This window comes from Coffea eugenioides, chromosome 1 (assembly GCF_003713205.1).
Source record: "Coffea eugenioides isolate CCC68of chromosome 1, Ceug_1.0, whole genome shotgun sequence".
Taxonomy (NCBI): domain Eukaryota; kingdom Viridiplantae; phylum Streptophyta; class Magnoliopsida; order Gentianales; family Rubiaceae; genus Coffea; species Coffea eugenioides.
Window position 1 is genome coordinate 53,079,358 of NC_040035.1, and position 13,789 is coordinate 53,093,146.

Here is a 13,789-nt window from a genome sequence, read left to right on the forward strand (position 1 = left end):
CGATGACAACTGCATAGTAGCACCAGTTGCTTAAACGCTATGTAGAGAGCAGAACAGCAATTCTCAATGAATACAAAATCATCTTTTCTTTTTCCCGCTCCCAAATGAACTGAAGCGGTCTAAGTTCACTGTTTTCTTCTTTTTCCTCACTGAACTCCCAAACTAAGCCTTGCTACAGATGCTAACCAATATAGGTACCTGTTTATTCCCATTTAAAAACTGTTTAGTGATTTGTACTAGTAATTAAACTAGAGGCGGCTTGCTTACATTTAATGATAAGCTACAGACCGGAACACCATACACAAGTAGAAGACATTTTGCCCATTTTGATGGGAAAGAACAGCTGAAGTAGAGTGACTTAGTATATATTATAATAACGCGGGAGAGATGCAATTATATGGGATGTTATCCATATAAATTAATCAACCTGGATTGACCGCTGCTGAACTACAGCTTACACAGTGCCAACATTTTAGCTGAGCAGCCCTCTTCCCCAGCACCATGGAAATCGACAAAATACTGCACTCTGGTGATGCTGAAGATCCTAAGTCTGCTTCAACTTCCAGCATACCCAAGAAAGGCGGCTGGATCACCTTGCCTTTCATCCTAGGTCCCTGTCTCTCTTCCCTCCCTCTTCATTTATCACTCCACTTAATTACCAGTTCACTACTAACTAATTGTACAGATCACAAGTTTAATACACTTGGTGGTTATATTTGGATTTGATAGCGATGGTGACGGGCATATCACTAGCTTATGGAGGACTTGTGTCCAACCTTATTGTGTATCTGATTCAAGAATTCAACGTTAAGAGTATCAGTGCTGCTAAAATTTTCAATGTGGTCAACGGCTGCGTCTCCATATTTCCTGTTGCTGGAGCCATCATTGCTGATTCCTATCTGGGATGTTACTCTGTCGTCTGGATATCTTCCCTCATCTCATCTCTGGTCACCAAATCTATTGTTTTCTGGACTTACAGTTTCTAGTATATGATCAAACTGGAAAGGTTGATTTGGAAAGACATTTTCTTGATTTTGCAGGGCATGTTGTTAATATCACTGACAGCAGCGTTTAGTAAATTGAGACCTCCGCATTGCGAAAATGGATCCAACCTCTGCAGAAGCCCATCAGAGTTCCAATTTGCAGTGCTTTATATCAGTTTGGCTCTAGCATCTATAGGGATGGCCGGGACCCGATTCACTGTCGGACCAATGGGAGCAAATCAATTTGATAAACCAAAGTATCAAGGGATTTTCTTTAATTGGTACATTTTTGTAATGTACATATCCACTGCGGTATGCTCCACGGCAATTGTGTACATTCAAGATAATGTCAGTTGGGCATGGGGGTTTGGCATTTGTTTTGCTGGAAATGTAATTGGATTAGTACTATTTTTAGCTGGCAGTGGTTTCTATCATCGTATCAAGCCACACGGGAGCCCTTTTGCCAGCTTGGGTCGAGTTATTGTCGCAGCTACTAGAAAAAGGAATTTGCTGCTCTCACTAAAGAGTGAAGATTATTGCCAAGACCACAGAAATATGACCTTCATTATGCCTACAAAATTTTTCAGGTAAGAACCACTATCACGTTACAGTCAAGACTGATTCATTCACTAGTACTAGGATGCATTATAAATTATAGTCGTATGAAACACTTGTTTTGCAACGTTCACCATTAATTGTTGTAAGCAATTGAGGATTCAAACTAATTCCAGTGCCAAACCGATTGGATATCTAATCAATGTGTAACACCAAAAAAAAAAAAAAATCTGCAGATTCTTAAACCGTGCAGCGTTGAAAACTGAAGGAGACGCCGAGCTGGCTGGTTCCATTAGGAAATCCTGGCGACTATGCACTGTGAAAGAAGTAGAAGATTTCAAAAGCCTAATCAAAATGCTACCACTCTGGTCAAGTGCTTTGCTCGTCGCCGTCCCTCTTGTCATCCAATTGAGTATGGTAATCATCCAGGCTCTAACAATGGACCGTCATATTGGAGCTCATTTTAAAATTCCAGCAGGTACCATGCCAGTCTTCATATCCATATCCACATGCATCACCATATTTTTCCTAGATCGACTCCTATTTCCGGTATGGGAGAAGTTCACTCACCGGCCAATCACCACCCTGCAGCGGGTTGGAATTGGGCATTTGCTCGACGTTCTTAGCATGGCTGTTTTAGCCCTGGTGGAGGCAAAGAGGCTGAAGACAGTGCAGCTTCATAACATTGAAGGCCACGATAATGCTGTGGTACCAATGTCAGTCTTTTGGCTTGTGCCATCACTAGCTCTTGCTGGTATTGGAGAAGCCTTTCATTTTCCGGGTCATATTTCATTTTATTACCAAGAATTTCCAGCATCCCTGAAAAGTACATCAACTGCAGTAGTTGCATTGTCTATTGGCATTGGCTTTTACATGGGCAATGCATTGATCGACCTTGTTAGAAAGACAACAGATTGGCTTCCTGATAACATAAACAGAGGGAGACTAGATAATGTGTACTGGCTGATTACTATACTGGGAGGCCTCAACTTCTGTTATTTTCTTGGATGTGCCTGTTTGTACAAGTATCAAAATGTTGAAAACTCAACGGATGCCTCTGTAAATGAAAAATAAGAAGATGCTTTGCTTCGTCTTTACATGAAACATATATGTAGTTGTATTTCTTGACGCAGGATCATCATAGAAAATGCTAATGTTCAAAACTTATTTACATTTCTTTTGGCTACGTGTAATTGTACATGCTAATCATTTTGGATCCATAAATTGATAGATGTCCAGGAATCAATCTTTAGGTCAAAATAGGTAAACCGTTCAATGAATTCCCATAATTAGATCCTCAACAAGGGAAACTTTTGGACAGAATTACGTAATGACAAAATCCTTTATCCAAACGACTGCTAAAATCCCAAGCCGAAAATGTTCAAGGTTTTTTTTTTAAACTAATGAGTTTCAGTTTGGTGATGTATTCTAGCCTTCAGGTAGTGTCTCCAATCAATCAACTCCTTTTAGGCGAGTTGGCTACTAGTTGAATTATAAGGTGCAGCCCTAACTACAGATTAGGGATTCAAATCTGTACATTTGTCCTAAAATCCAACAGATGTGCAATAGTGATATTCTAGATGAAATTATGAGGGGTTATGTATGAGTTCTTAAACCATAGAGGTTTTTAGATAATAGAGAAGTTTTGTAATAAATATCAAACCCCGGGAGGGTAAAAAGCAATTTACTCTAAATTAAATGACAAAGATATAATACTCCCCATTTCCAGAGCTTCAAAAAACGCTATTTGAGTTTTTCACGTTTGCATGTCTTCTAGGCCCTACTTTTAGGATGCCATAATCCAACCACCATCGCCACCCCATATCCTTCCAAATCCAGTAGAATTGCGCTTTCAAGCGTTTACTATTTTTTCGTAATGGATGCTGCAGATCCACTGAGAGCATGGGAGAAAGCAGAGTGTATTGTTCCTTTTTCAACTTTGGCAAAGAAAGACAACACAAGTTGACTTGATGCACGAGAACGCATCATTTTCTTATAAAAAGTCGTGTATTCAAATTTCGCTATCGGATTGTATTGACGGATAATTTGTAAAAATTTTTATAAACGATCTCTAATTTTGAAGGTATACCCCTGATTTGTGTGGTGACCGGAGTCAAATTCATTCAAATTTTTTATATAAAAAAAAAATCTTTGGCAAGGAAAGAGCTGTTGAAGTCATTACCATATTGCGTGTAGAATATTTTATCCTTTACCACACAAAGTCACTAGACTAGCAAGATTGGGCCATCCCCACAATATCAGGGAGAGCGGAGTCCACTCATACTGATGAGAGGACCCGCTTCTACATTGCAGGGCCTGAAAATGTAGTTGTACCTTTTCTTATTTTCCAGGCCTCTCCATCATTCATCTTGTCCTCGTCTAGCACTACGTAACATTGTGCGTCCAGCACAAGATGACAAATTTGCAATTTGGACAACTATTTGGACATCGTAGGACTGAGATAGATGTGATTAATGACCGGTGAAATTGTCAGAGTAGAAATAATCCTGCTACAGAAATTTTGCTCAATGTCTCCAAAATGCCCGCTCCGGCGTTGTGGAATTCTCTCTCCCTCCATCAAACTCCGTTAAAAATTACAGCAGCAACCACCTTAATAGCCTGCTAATTTTCTTAGCAAGTTGAATTTCCTTAAGTCTTTTTTAGACCTATATGGAGACTAAATTAAAAAAAAAAAAGCTACAAAAGATCCTCAGTGCGATAAACCTATTTCAAGTTTTATAGCTCCACAGGAATTAAGCCGAAGCAATCTTCACATCGCAAGCAATATATTTTCAATAATTATTTTTAAAAAAATTTTTTAGTAAAGAAAGAGTGGGATTTAAGGAGTGGAGGAGGAGGGAGGAATGAGGGAGATTTGAACCTAGAACTCTTAAGGCATCATTTTGATTGAAGGATTCGGGGGGAAAAGATAGGAGAGGAATTGATTATTCATACTTGGATTAATTTTTGAGGAAGCAAATGAAAGGATAGAGATGGAAAGGGAGGAAAATGATATAATTATTTTGTTGGATTATGATTTTCCATCCAAAAGTGGACAGAAACCACGGAGGAAAAGAAAATCAAATCTAATATAATAATTAAAATTTTTTTAAACAGTTGTTTTTCTCATCCTTTTTAAATAACTAAAACCTGATCTTTTCCTTCCTCAAACCAAACAAAATTTCAGGATTTCCTTTCTTTTCCTTCCATATTCGATCTAAACAAAATGAAGGGAAATTGCTTTTTTCTACTTTCTTTTTCTTTATTTTCCATTGGTATAATTTCCTTTCTTTCCCTTCATTTCCTTCCGTCCAAATGAAGCCTAAGCATCCTCAAGACATATTTTCAGTATTAAAGTTTGTTTGATAATATAAAAAAGTGCTGAAACTGAATATTTTCAGACATTCAATGTTTTGAATATTTGATAAATGAAAATATATCTGCTGAACTTGTTAAATAGTGCTGAATTTGTATATATTTTTTTCAGCACAAGAATCCTAACTGAACGCTTAATTCATATAAGAACTAATAGAATTACTTCAACTACCTTATCTTATCTACCAAATCTACCCTTATTTGTTAATTATGTTTAAAATTCTTATCTAATTAAACAACCTGATATTCTCTATCTAACGATTTTCTGCGTCTCTTTTCTCACTTTCAAATGACTTTCACATCTTCTCCATACTCCTCATATAATATATTTCATCTTTTATATTAATTTGATTTAAAAATAAATATTGTCATTTTCATGCCTAACAATTTTAAGTTAATTAAATCATAGGTTCTATTTCTTTTTTGAATGAAAAGATATAAGGGCAAAATTGTCAAATTAAACTTATTAAGCATTCAGTTGTAAATATTTATCAAACAGTATAAATAAATTTAGCATTAAAATTCAAACATTCATGTATTTCTTTTCAATGCTTAAAATTTAGCAAGTTAACTGTTTCAGTATTCAAACTTCAGAATTCAAATTCAATTTTATCAAATGGAACCTTAGTCTACTTGAAAGCGTTAATAAACCAAATGATCCAGATGAAAAAAGCTGATAATCCAAGACAAGAAGACTACATCTACATTCTCGACCCAAACGCCAAACTCGTCATATTTCTTATATTTTTATTTTCATTATGGTAGGGCAAACATTCCACGACTTATGTGCGTAAAATGTATCTTCTCTTCAATAGGTTCTACCATCACATGCATAATCAACTTAAAACACCCCTCCCCCCCCGGGTCAAGTATAGAACTTCCTTATTCTTCGCAGCATAAAATTGATAATAAAAAAAAGAAAAAAGAATGCTGTTTAACCAATTTTATTTTGTTGTTACAGAAACCAAAAGAAAAAATGTGAATATGTAAGTGCCAAAGATGAGAAATAGAGGAAGGAATTGGGGATTCGTGAAGCATAGAATTAAAGGTGGTGATGTCAAAATTTGGATTGTGATTTTCTGCCAAAAATTTTTCATATTTTTCGTGAACTTATTTTCCAATTACCTTTTTACCTCTCATATATCAAATCGTTACAGTATATTTTCTTACAAAAATTCTAAAAATAGCAATCCAAACAGAACCTTAGTGTGATAGAAACTAAGAGAATCATAAATGAAATATTAGCAAGGTGTAGATAAGGGGAATTCAGAACTACACACGAACACCAGTCTAGTAAACGAATTTGAATCTAACAACTACAACTAATTGGCTTTAAACAAGAAGTTACTAATTTTGACCCAAATCCAACCCCGGCTATCACAGAATTTTATGGCCCATAAATTAAAAAAAAAAAGAAGAAGAAATACTAGCCATAGCCATTGACTTATAAAATTTTAAAATGTACTCGAATAGGAATTTTGAGTTGAAGTGCTTTAGCACTAAAATCTCGTTAGCCCTTGACTTTGCTCATACTTTCATAGTTTTATTGCCAAGAAAATAATTCCAGGTCGTCAGCTTATTCTATGAAAAGTTCAATACAACATGAGGAAACTGCAACAGAAAATAGAACCGTATATATGCTTTCCAAGATGCAGCAAAGCATCGTCTTATTCTTCGTCTACAGAAGCATCAGTTGCCTTTTCATCATTTTGATACTTGTACATGGAGGAACATAGAAGAAAATAACAAAAGTTAAGGCCGCCGAGAATAGTGACCAGCCAGTACACGTTATCTAGTCTCCCATTGTTTATGTTATTAGGCAACCAATCCGTTCTCTTTTACGTAGAAGGAAATGCCAATAGACATTCCAAGAACTGCAGTTGATGTACTTTTTAGGGATGCTGGAAATTCTTGGTAATAGAATGAAATATGACCCGGAAAAAGAAATGCTTCTTGGCTACCAGCAAGAGCTAGTGATGGCACAAGCCAGAAGACCGACATTGGCACTACAGAGTTGTCCTGGTCTTGAAGGTTATGCAGTTGCGCCGCTTTCAGCCTTCTTGCCTCCGCCAGCGCTAATACGCCCATGCCAAGAACGTCGAGCACATGTCCGATCCCGACTCGCTGGAGCGCTGTCATGGGACAGTATGTGAACTTCTCCCATAGAGGAAGCAGGAGTCGATCTATCAAAAAGATGGTGATGCAAGTGGATATTGATAGGAAGACTGGCACGGTACCTGCTGGAATTTTGAAATGAGGTCCAATATGACGATCCATCGTCAGAGCCTGGATGACCACCATGCTCAACTGGATGGCAAGAGGGACAGAAACGAGCAAAGCAGTTGACCAGATTGGTAGCAATTTGATTAGGCTTTTGAAATCTTCCCCTTCTTTCACTGTGCACACCCGCCACGGTTTCCTAATGGAACCGTCTTGGTCTGTGTCCTCTTCAGTTTTCGACGCTGCGCAGTTCAAGAACCTGTAGTAGTTTTTGAGATGTAACATTACACATGATTAGATGTCAAATTGGTTTGACGCCAAAGAAATTTAGCTTAACTTTCTCTAAGACTCTTAACAATTGGTGGAAAATATTGCAAACAAGCCGTTTATATTATTTGAAATTTTGAATGTCACCCTAACATCAGTGGTTCATACCCGAAGAATTTTGTAGGTACGGCAATAATCTTCGGCGTTTTGAGAGAGCAACAAATTCCTTTTCCTGGTGGCTGCAACAATAACACGAGCCAAGCTAGCAAAAGGGCTCCCTTGTGGCTTAAAACGACGATAGAAACCAGTGCCAGCTACAAATAGTGCTAATCCAAGTGTATTTGCGACAACACAAATTCCGAAACCCCATGCCCAACTCACACTATCTTGAATATATACAATAACTGTGGCGCTAATAACAGTGCATATGTACATTACGAAAATGTACCAATTAAAGAAAATCCCTCGATGCTTTGGTTTATCAAATTGATCTGCTCCGATGGTTCCAACAGTGAATCGGGTTCCTGCCAACCCTAGAGATGCTAGAGCTAAGCCGATATAAAGAACTCCCAATTGACTCTCTGACGGTTTTATGCACAAGCCAACTCCATTCTCACATTGCGGAGGTCTCAATTTTTTGACAGCTGCTGTCATGACTAGTATCAACATGCCCTGCAAAATGCATAGCAAATTTTACCAGAATCAATGTAAATGGGACTTGAAAAAAAAAAAAACATAGGCCATTAGGAAAAGAAAAAATAGAAAAACACTCACCAGGGATGAGATTAAAGAAGAAATCCAGTAGACGGAGTAACATCCCAGAAAGGAATCGGCTAAGATGGCTCCAGCTATGGGAATAATGAAGGTGGAGCCGGTAACTACATTAAAGCTTTTAGCAGCACTTATGCTATTGATGTTGAATTCTTGAATCGGAAACACAATCAGATTGGAAGTGAATCCTCCAAAAGTAAGTGATGTGCCCGCCATGGCCGCTACAATGTGAAAAAACAGTAAGTATATCGCCTACTCATTATTATTAAATTCAAATGCTTACACTTATGTAGATTTATGCTTCAATCTTTTCAAGCTGGTGAGAAAAGAGGATTGGAGAAAGAGACCCATGATGAAAGGAATGGTGATCCACCCGCCTTGCTTGGCTCTGCTGGAACTGGAATTAGACTCGGGATCTTGTCCACCTGTTGAATTCTGAACATTTGTGTCCATGGTGCTACTATTAATGCAGCGGTCAAGGCCAATGTAATACAACAAGCATGCTAAAAATTGTTTCAAATGTTTGTTTGTTCTCCTTGATCTCAAAATTTTCATTTAACAACAAAAGCTGCTCTTATTTAGCAGTTCTTCTGCACGAAAACTAGGATAAAAAAAAATTCAGTCACATTTCGCGTATGATAATATAGTATTCATTAGTCTATAATATTTCCTCGTTCATGCTAAGTAAGACAAGAGATTGGCCTTTTTTAACATAAGATATTGTTTTTCTTGAAATCCAGAGTTATTTGAACTAAGACATCTCTACAAACTAGTACTAGCTGGAAGAACTCAAAATTGAAGGTTATTTGTCAATATCTTTACTTATTTAATTTGAGAAAAAGACAGGTTGCCAATCAGTTGGTAAACTTTGAAATTCGCTACGAGGAGTATATTATTTTTCAGTTTCGGGGAGTACTACTTTATATACACATAAGGCAACTTGACCAGTAGTATGATTTATGTAGAGTTGGAGTATATAGAAAGATCAGGTATAGGTACGAACGCAATTTTATGGAGTAATTTATTTATTTATTTTTTGCTTAATGATTGAATTTTAGTGTGACAAACACAGTGGAAGAGCCCAGTCTAATCTACTTCTCCAGGGCCAAGAAAGGCAGCGGGATCACTTTTTCATTTCGTCAATGTCTCTCTTTTGCTCATCATATCGACTCCTGCTTTCAAGATGCCATATTTGGACATTAAGCACTACAACAGCTCTATCAACAAAATTACTGAATCAGATAAAAAACTACCCAGGATTTCCAAAAGAAAAAATGTGAAAGAGAGCTCATTTACTCGACGGGATTGAAGTACGAGGTTCAGGAATATATATGATGCATCGCAGATTCACAGGTAGATTTTTTTATCTCCCCCTTTAAATCACGAGCCCAAAGAATAGGATCAGTATCCACACCTACTACAAAGTACAATAATCCTTTCTGCGATGGTCAGCAGTTGACATTTTGGAATAAGTTGCAATTTTAAACTGAGAGCTTCACTGGAGAAGCAAAATTATTGATTGTACATCATTCTAACACTGATTCTGATTGTGATATCATTTCATTGGCAACTTGGGATCCCACTGATATATGCTTTGGCGACGGTTGGTAGATGACCAGGCGATTATGTACAAAGGTTTTTGTTTCTGTCAGATGTGTAGAATATCCTCTAGGTTGTTAGAAGTATTAAAGAAACGTTCTTACGAGCCAATGGAGTAAAGGGAACGACAACCATCTTTCACAAATTCATATGAACAGGTTATTCTTTATGAAAATTATGAAAAGGCTATGTTGGAGTTACAAAATCAAAAACTATGGATATCCCTCGAAATGATCAGAAGATAGACCATTTTCATCTTTGTTTCCTGAAGCATAGTTGAACTTTATTGAGTTTCAATGGGAAAAAGATCACAAGAAAAATTACTCCCTTAAACCCTAAAACCTAAATTACCGCGATGCAAAATAGTTTATTGGAGGGAATTATTTATAACTAGACACGTTGAAAGGAGGAGGAGGAGAAAAAAAAATGACATATTGAATGAAGGAATTAATCAATTCGTTGTTTGCAAGTTCAATTATTGTTCAATTCCTCTATTACTTAAACAGTCCTGATTGAATTGCGTAACTCTTGACTTTTGCACAAACTGTTATCGTAACTTCTCTTAAATTTTTGAAGTGCTTTGCAGATACAGAATGTAGCTACAGCCAAAACATAATCCCTGATCATCAACTTATTCTATGAATATGCCAATGCATGGTGGAAACTACATCTTCTCATTGTTCATTTACAGCATCATCAGTTACCTTTTCGACATTTTGATACTTGTACATGGAGGAACATAGAAGAAAATAACAGAAGTTGAGGCCTCCCAGGATAGTTACCAGCCAGTACACATTATCTAGTCTACCTCTGTTTATGTTATCAGGCAACCACTCTGTTGTCTTTTTAACAGCATTAATCAATCCGTTGCCCAGGTTAAAGCCAATACCGATAGACAAGGCAACAACTGCGGTCGATGTACTTTTTAAGGATACTGGAAATTCTTGGTAATAAAACAAAATATGTCCAGGGAAATGAAATGCTTCTCCAATACCAGCAAGAGCAAAGGATGGCACAAGCCAGAAGACTGACATGGGCACCACAGAATTATCCTGGTCCTGCAGGTGGTGCATTCGCGCCAATTTTAGCCTCTTAGCCTCCACCAGGGCTAAAACGGCCATGCTAAGAACATCGAACAAATGGCCAATCCCAACCCGCTGGAGAGGCGTGATGGCTCGGTGCATGAACTTCTCCCACATGGGGAATAGAAATCGGTCTAGAAAGAAAATGGTCATGCAAGTCGATAGGAATATGAAGACTTGAACACTACCAGCTGGAGTTTTGAAATGAGCTCCTACATGACGGTCCATTGCTAGAGCTTGGATGACTGTCATACTCAGTTGGACGGCTAGTGGGGGGGAAACGAGTAAAGCAGTTGACCATATTGGGAGCATTTTACTTAGGCTTTTGAAGTCTTCTACTTCTTTCACTGTACAAACCTTCCACGGTTTCTTTATAGAGCCATCTAGATCGGTGTCTCCTTCAGTTTTCAGTGCTGCGTGGTTTAAGAACCTATAATTCGTGGTAAAGTTTTGTTTAATTAAATTTCAACAAATTTAGGTGAAAAATGAATGGATAATATGTGCAGCAATTCAATTTTAAGGTGGTAATGGTTCTTACTTGAAAAATTTTGTAGGCATGACAAAGGTCGTTGTTTCCGGGTCTTGGCAATAATCTTCAGTGTTTTGGGAGAGCAACAAATTCCTTTTCCTGGTAGCTGCAATAACAACGCGAGCCAAGCCAGTAAAAGGGCTCCCTTGTGGCTTTAGCTGGCGGTAGAAACCACGGCCAACTAAAAATAGTGCTAATCCAACTATATTTGCAGCAACAGAAATCCCAAAACCCCATGCCCAACTCACACTATTTTCAATATATACAATGACGGTCAAGCTTATAGCAGTGGCTGTGTACATTGCGAAAATGTACCAATTAAAGAAAATTTCTTGATGCTTTGGTTTATCAAATTGATTTGCTCCCATTGGTCCAATGGTGAATCGTGAACCTGCCATCCCTAGAGATGCTAGAGCTAAGCCGATATAAAGAACTGCAAGTTGAACTCCTGACGGGCTTATGCAGAGACTCGATCCATTTTCACATTGCGGAGGTCTCAATTTATTGAGTGCTGCTGTCATAACTATTATCAACATGCCCTGCAAAACATGCACCAATTCTTGCTAGAATCAATATAAAGAGGACCACAAAAAAGATCAAGAAAACATAGGGATTAGAACAAAGCTAGAAATATTGCTCACCAGGGATGAGATTAAAGATGAAATCCAGATGACAGAGTAACATCCAAGAAAAGAATCAGCTATGATGGCTCCAGCAATGGGAAATATGGTGATGCATCCATTAACCACATTAAAAATTTCGGCAGCACTGATGCTTTTGATATTGAATTCTTGAATCAGATACACAATCAGATTGGAAGTCAGTCCTCCAAAAGCAAGTGATGTACCCACCACGGTAGCTGCCATATGAAAAACAGTGGCCTGTATGTCATTTTTAGTCTATTACGTTGTTACTGTTTGATGCTTAATTCTATATATGTGCTAGTAATTGCGAAGCTCGTGTGAAAAAAAAAAAAAAAGAGGAAGAGAAAAGAAAGAGACCCATGATAAACGGAAAGGTGATCCAACTGCCTTTCTTGGATCTGCTGGAACTGGAATTAGACTCGGGGTCTTGTCTTTCTGCTGAATTCTCTGCTTTTCTGTTGTCCATGGTGTTGGGGAAGAGGGTTCCTGAATCTTTTTCGGAGTCACTACTACAGCAGTACTACTGCAGAAGTCAAGGCCACTGTAAACTTACTTGCATGCTGGAAATTGTTTCGGATGTTTGTATCTTCTCCTTGGTCTTACAAGTCTCTACTTAATGAATTTAAAAAAAAAAATCTGATCTTATTCAACAGTTCTTCTGCACGAAAACTGCAAAACAAATTAAAAAATCAACACGCAGACCCTATATAATATGACAATATAATTATAGTCAATAGTAGGCTCTACCTCGTGATGAATAAGAAAAAGCGTCGGCTCTTTTAAATTGGATTATGTTTTCCTTGGAATCTTGTAGTAGTTGTTTGGATTAAGACATACGCGGAAATTAGTACTAGCTGGAAGATTGATAATTGAAGGTTGTTAATATCCTGAGCCGCCTCCGAAATTTGGAGAATCAGGCAAAGTAAATAGGTCAAGGATACCTTAACGTGCTCTCAATAACCATGTATATCAACTTTGATATAATCAAAATTGCTCCGCCTCACCTAGAAGCAAGCAAATGGGCCAAAACCATTCGGATTTCTTTTACCATTGATTCTGGTCAAGTCATGAGTCATTTCTCCAGGTAAGTGTGAAGGCACTCAGGATAATTATAAGGGATAATTGATAATTGGATTATTAATGTGTTACCACTATTCTTCTGCCACCTACCACATCAATAGATGTGTAAATCCAGCATTCCAGCTACCCCCGCCAGGCCATTCATCTGTATCAGCCCATTACTAACCCAACTTGTTTACTTTGAAGCTGCTAACTTCTTTTTTCAACCCTCATTGAGCCTGATCCTCTTAGCATGAAGACGAGGGGGCAAAAAAAAAAAAAAGACAGAAGGATTGAAGGGCTAGTTTCAGATAAAAATGGGTTATTTTACAGTTTGGTTCCACCACTTAAGTTTCCTTGAAAACAACCTAAATGATAGGATAGGTACCCATACCTACTACAAACATATAACAGTCCTCCTGCAACGGTCAGCAGTGGACATTTTCGAACAAGTTGCAATTTAAAACCAAGCGCTTCACTGGAGAAGCAAAACTGCTGCTTGCACATCATAGCAATGATTGTAATATTATATTATCAGCAACTTGGGGTACTAAAAGTCTTGATTCTTGCATCAGCTTATACATATATTCTTTAGGCACCGGTTGACAGATGACCAAACGATTATACAAAAAGGAATTTTGTTTCTGTCACATGAATATTATATACTAGTTTTTAATTATAGATTATCCCGTCTGATATTTGAAA

The 13,789-nt window shown here is 37.6% G+C and overlaps 2 protein-coding genes and 1 pseudogene across 2 annotated transcripts; 1 reads left to right on the forward strand and 2 right to left on the reverse strand.

The window, feature by feature from the left end:
- The first annotated feature begins 501 nt into the window (after positions 1-501).
- On the forward strand, positions 502-2,612 carry LOC113774833 (protein NRT1/ PTR FAMILY 2.7-like). Its single transcript, XM_027319470.1, has 4 exons — positions 502-610; positions 730-947; positions 1,041-1,570; positions 1,775-2,612. The coding sequence occupies exons 1-4, from the start codon at positions 502-504 to the stop codon at positions 2,610-2,612; spliced, it is 1,695 nt and encodes a 564-aa protein (XP_027175271.1).
- A 3,968-nt stretch (positions 2,613-6,580) lies between these two features.
- On the reverse strand, positions 6,581-8,561 carry LOC113774844 (annotated as a pseudogene).
- A 1,832-nt stretch (positions 8,562-10,393) lies between these two features.
- LOC113774851 (protein NRT1/ PTR FAMILY 2.7-like) lies at positions 10,394-12,491 on the reverse strand. Its single transcript, XM_027319494.1, has 4 exons — positions 12,383-12,491; positions 12,023-12,240; positions 11,391-11,920; positions 10,394-11,282 (listed from the first exon to the last, which is right to left on the reverse strand). Exons 1-4 carry the CDS (start codon positions 12,489-12,491, stop codon positions 10,445-10,447), a joined length of 1,695 nt encoding a protein of 564 aa, XP_027175295.1. The 3' UTR covers positions 10,394-10,444.
- Between the last annotated feature and the right edge of the window lie 1,298 nt (positions 12,492-13,789).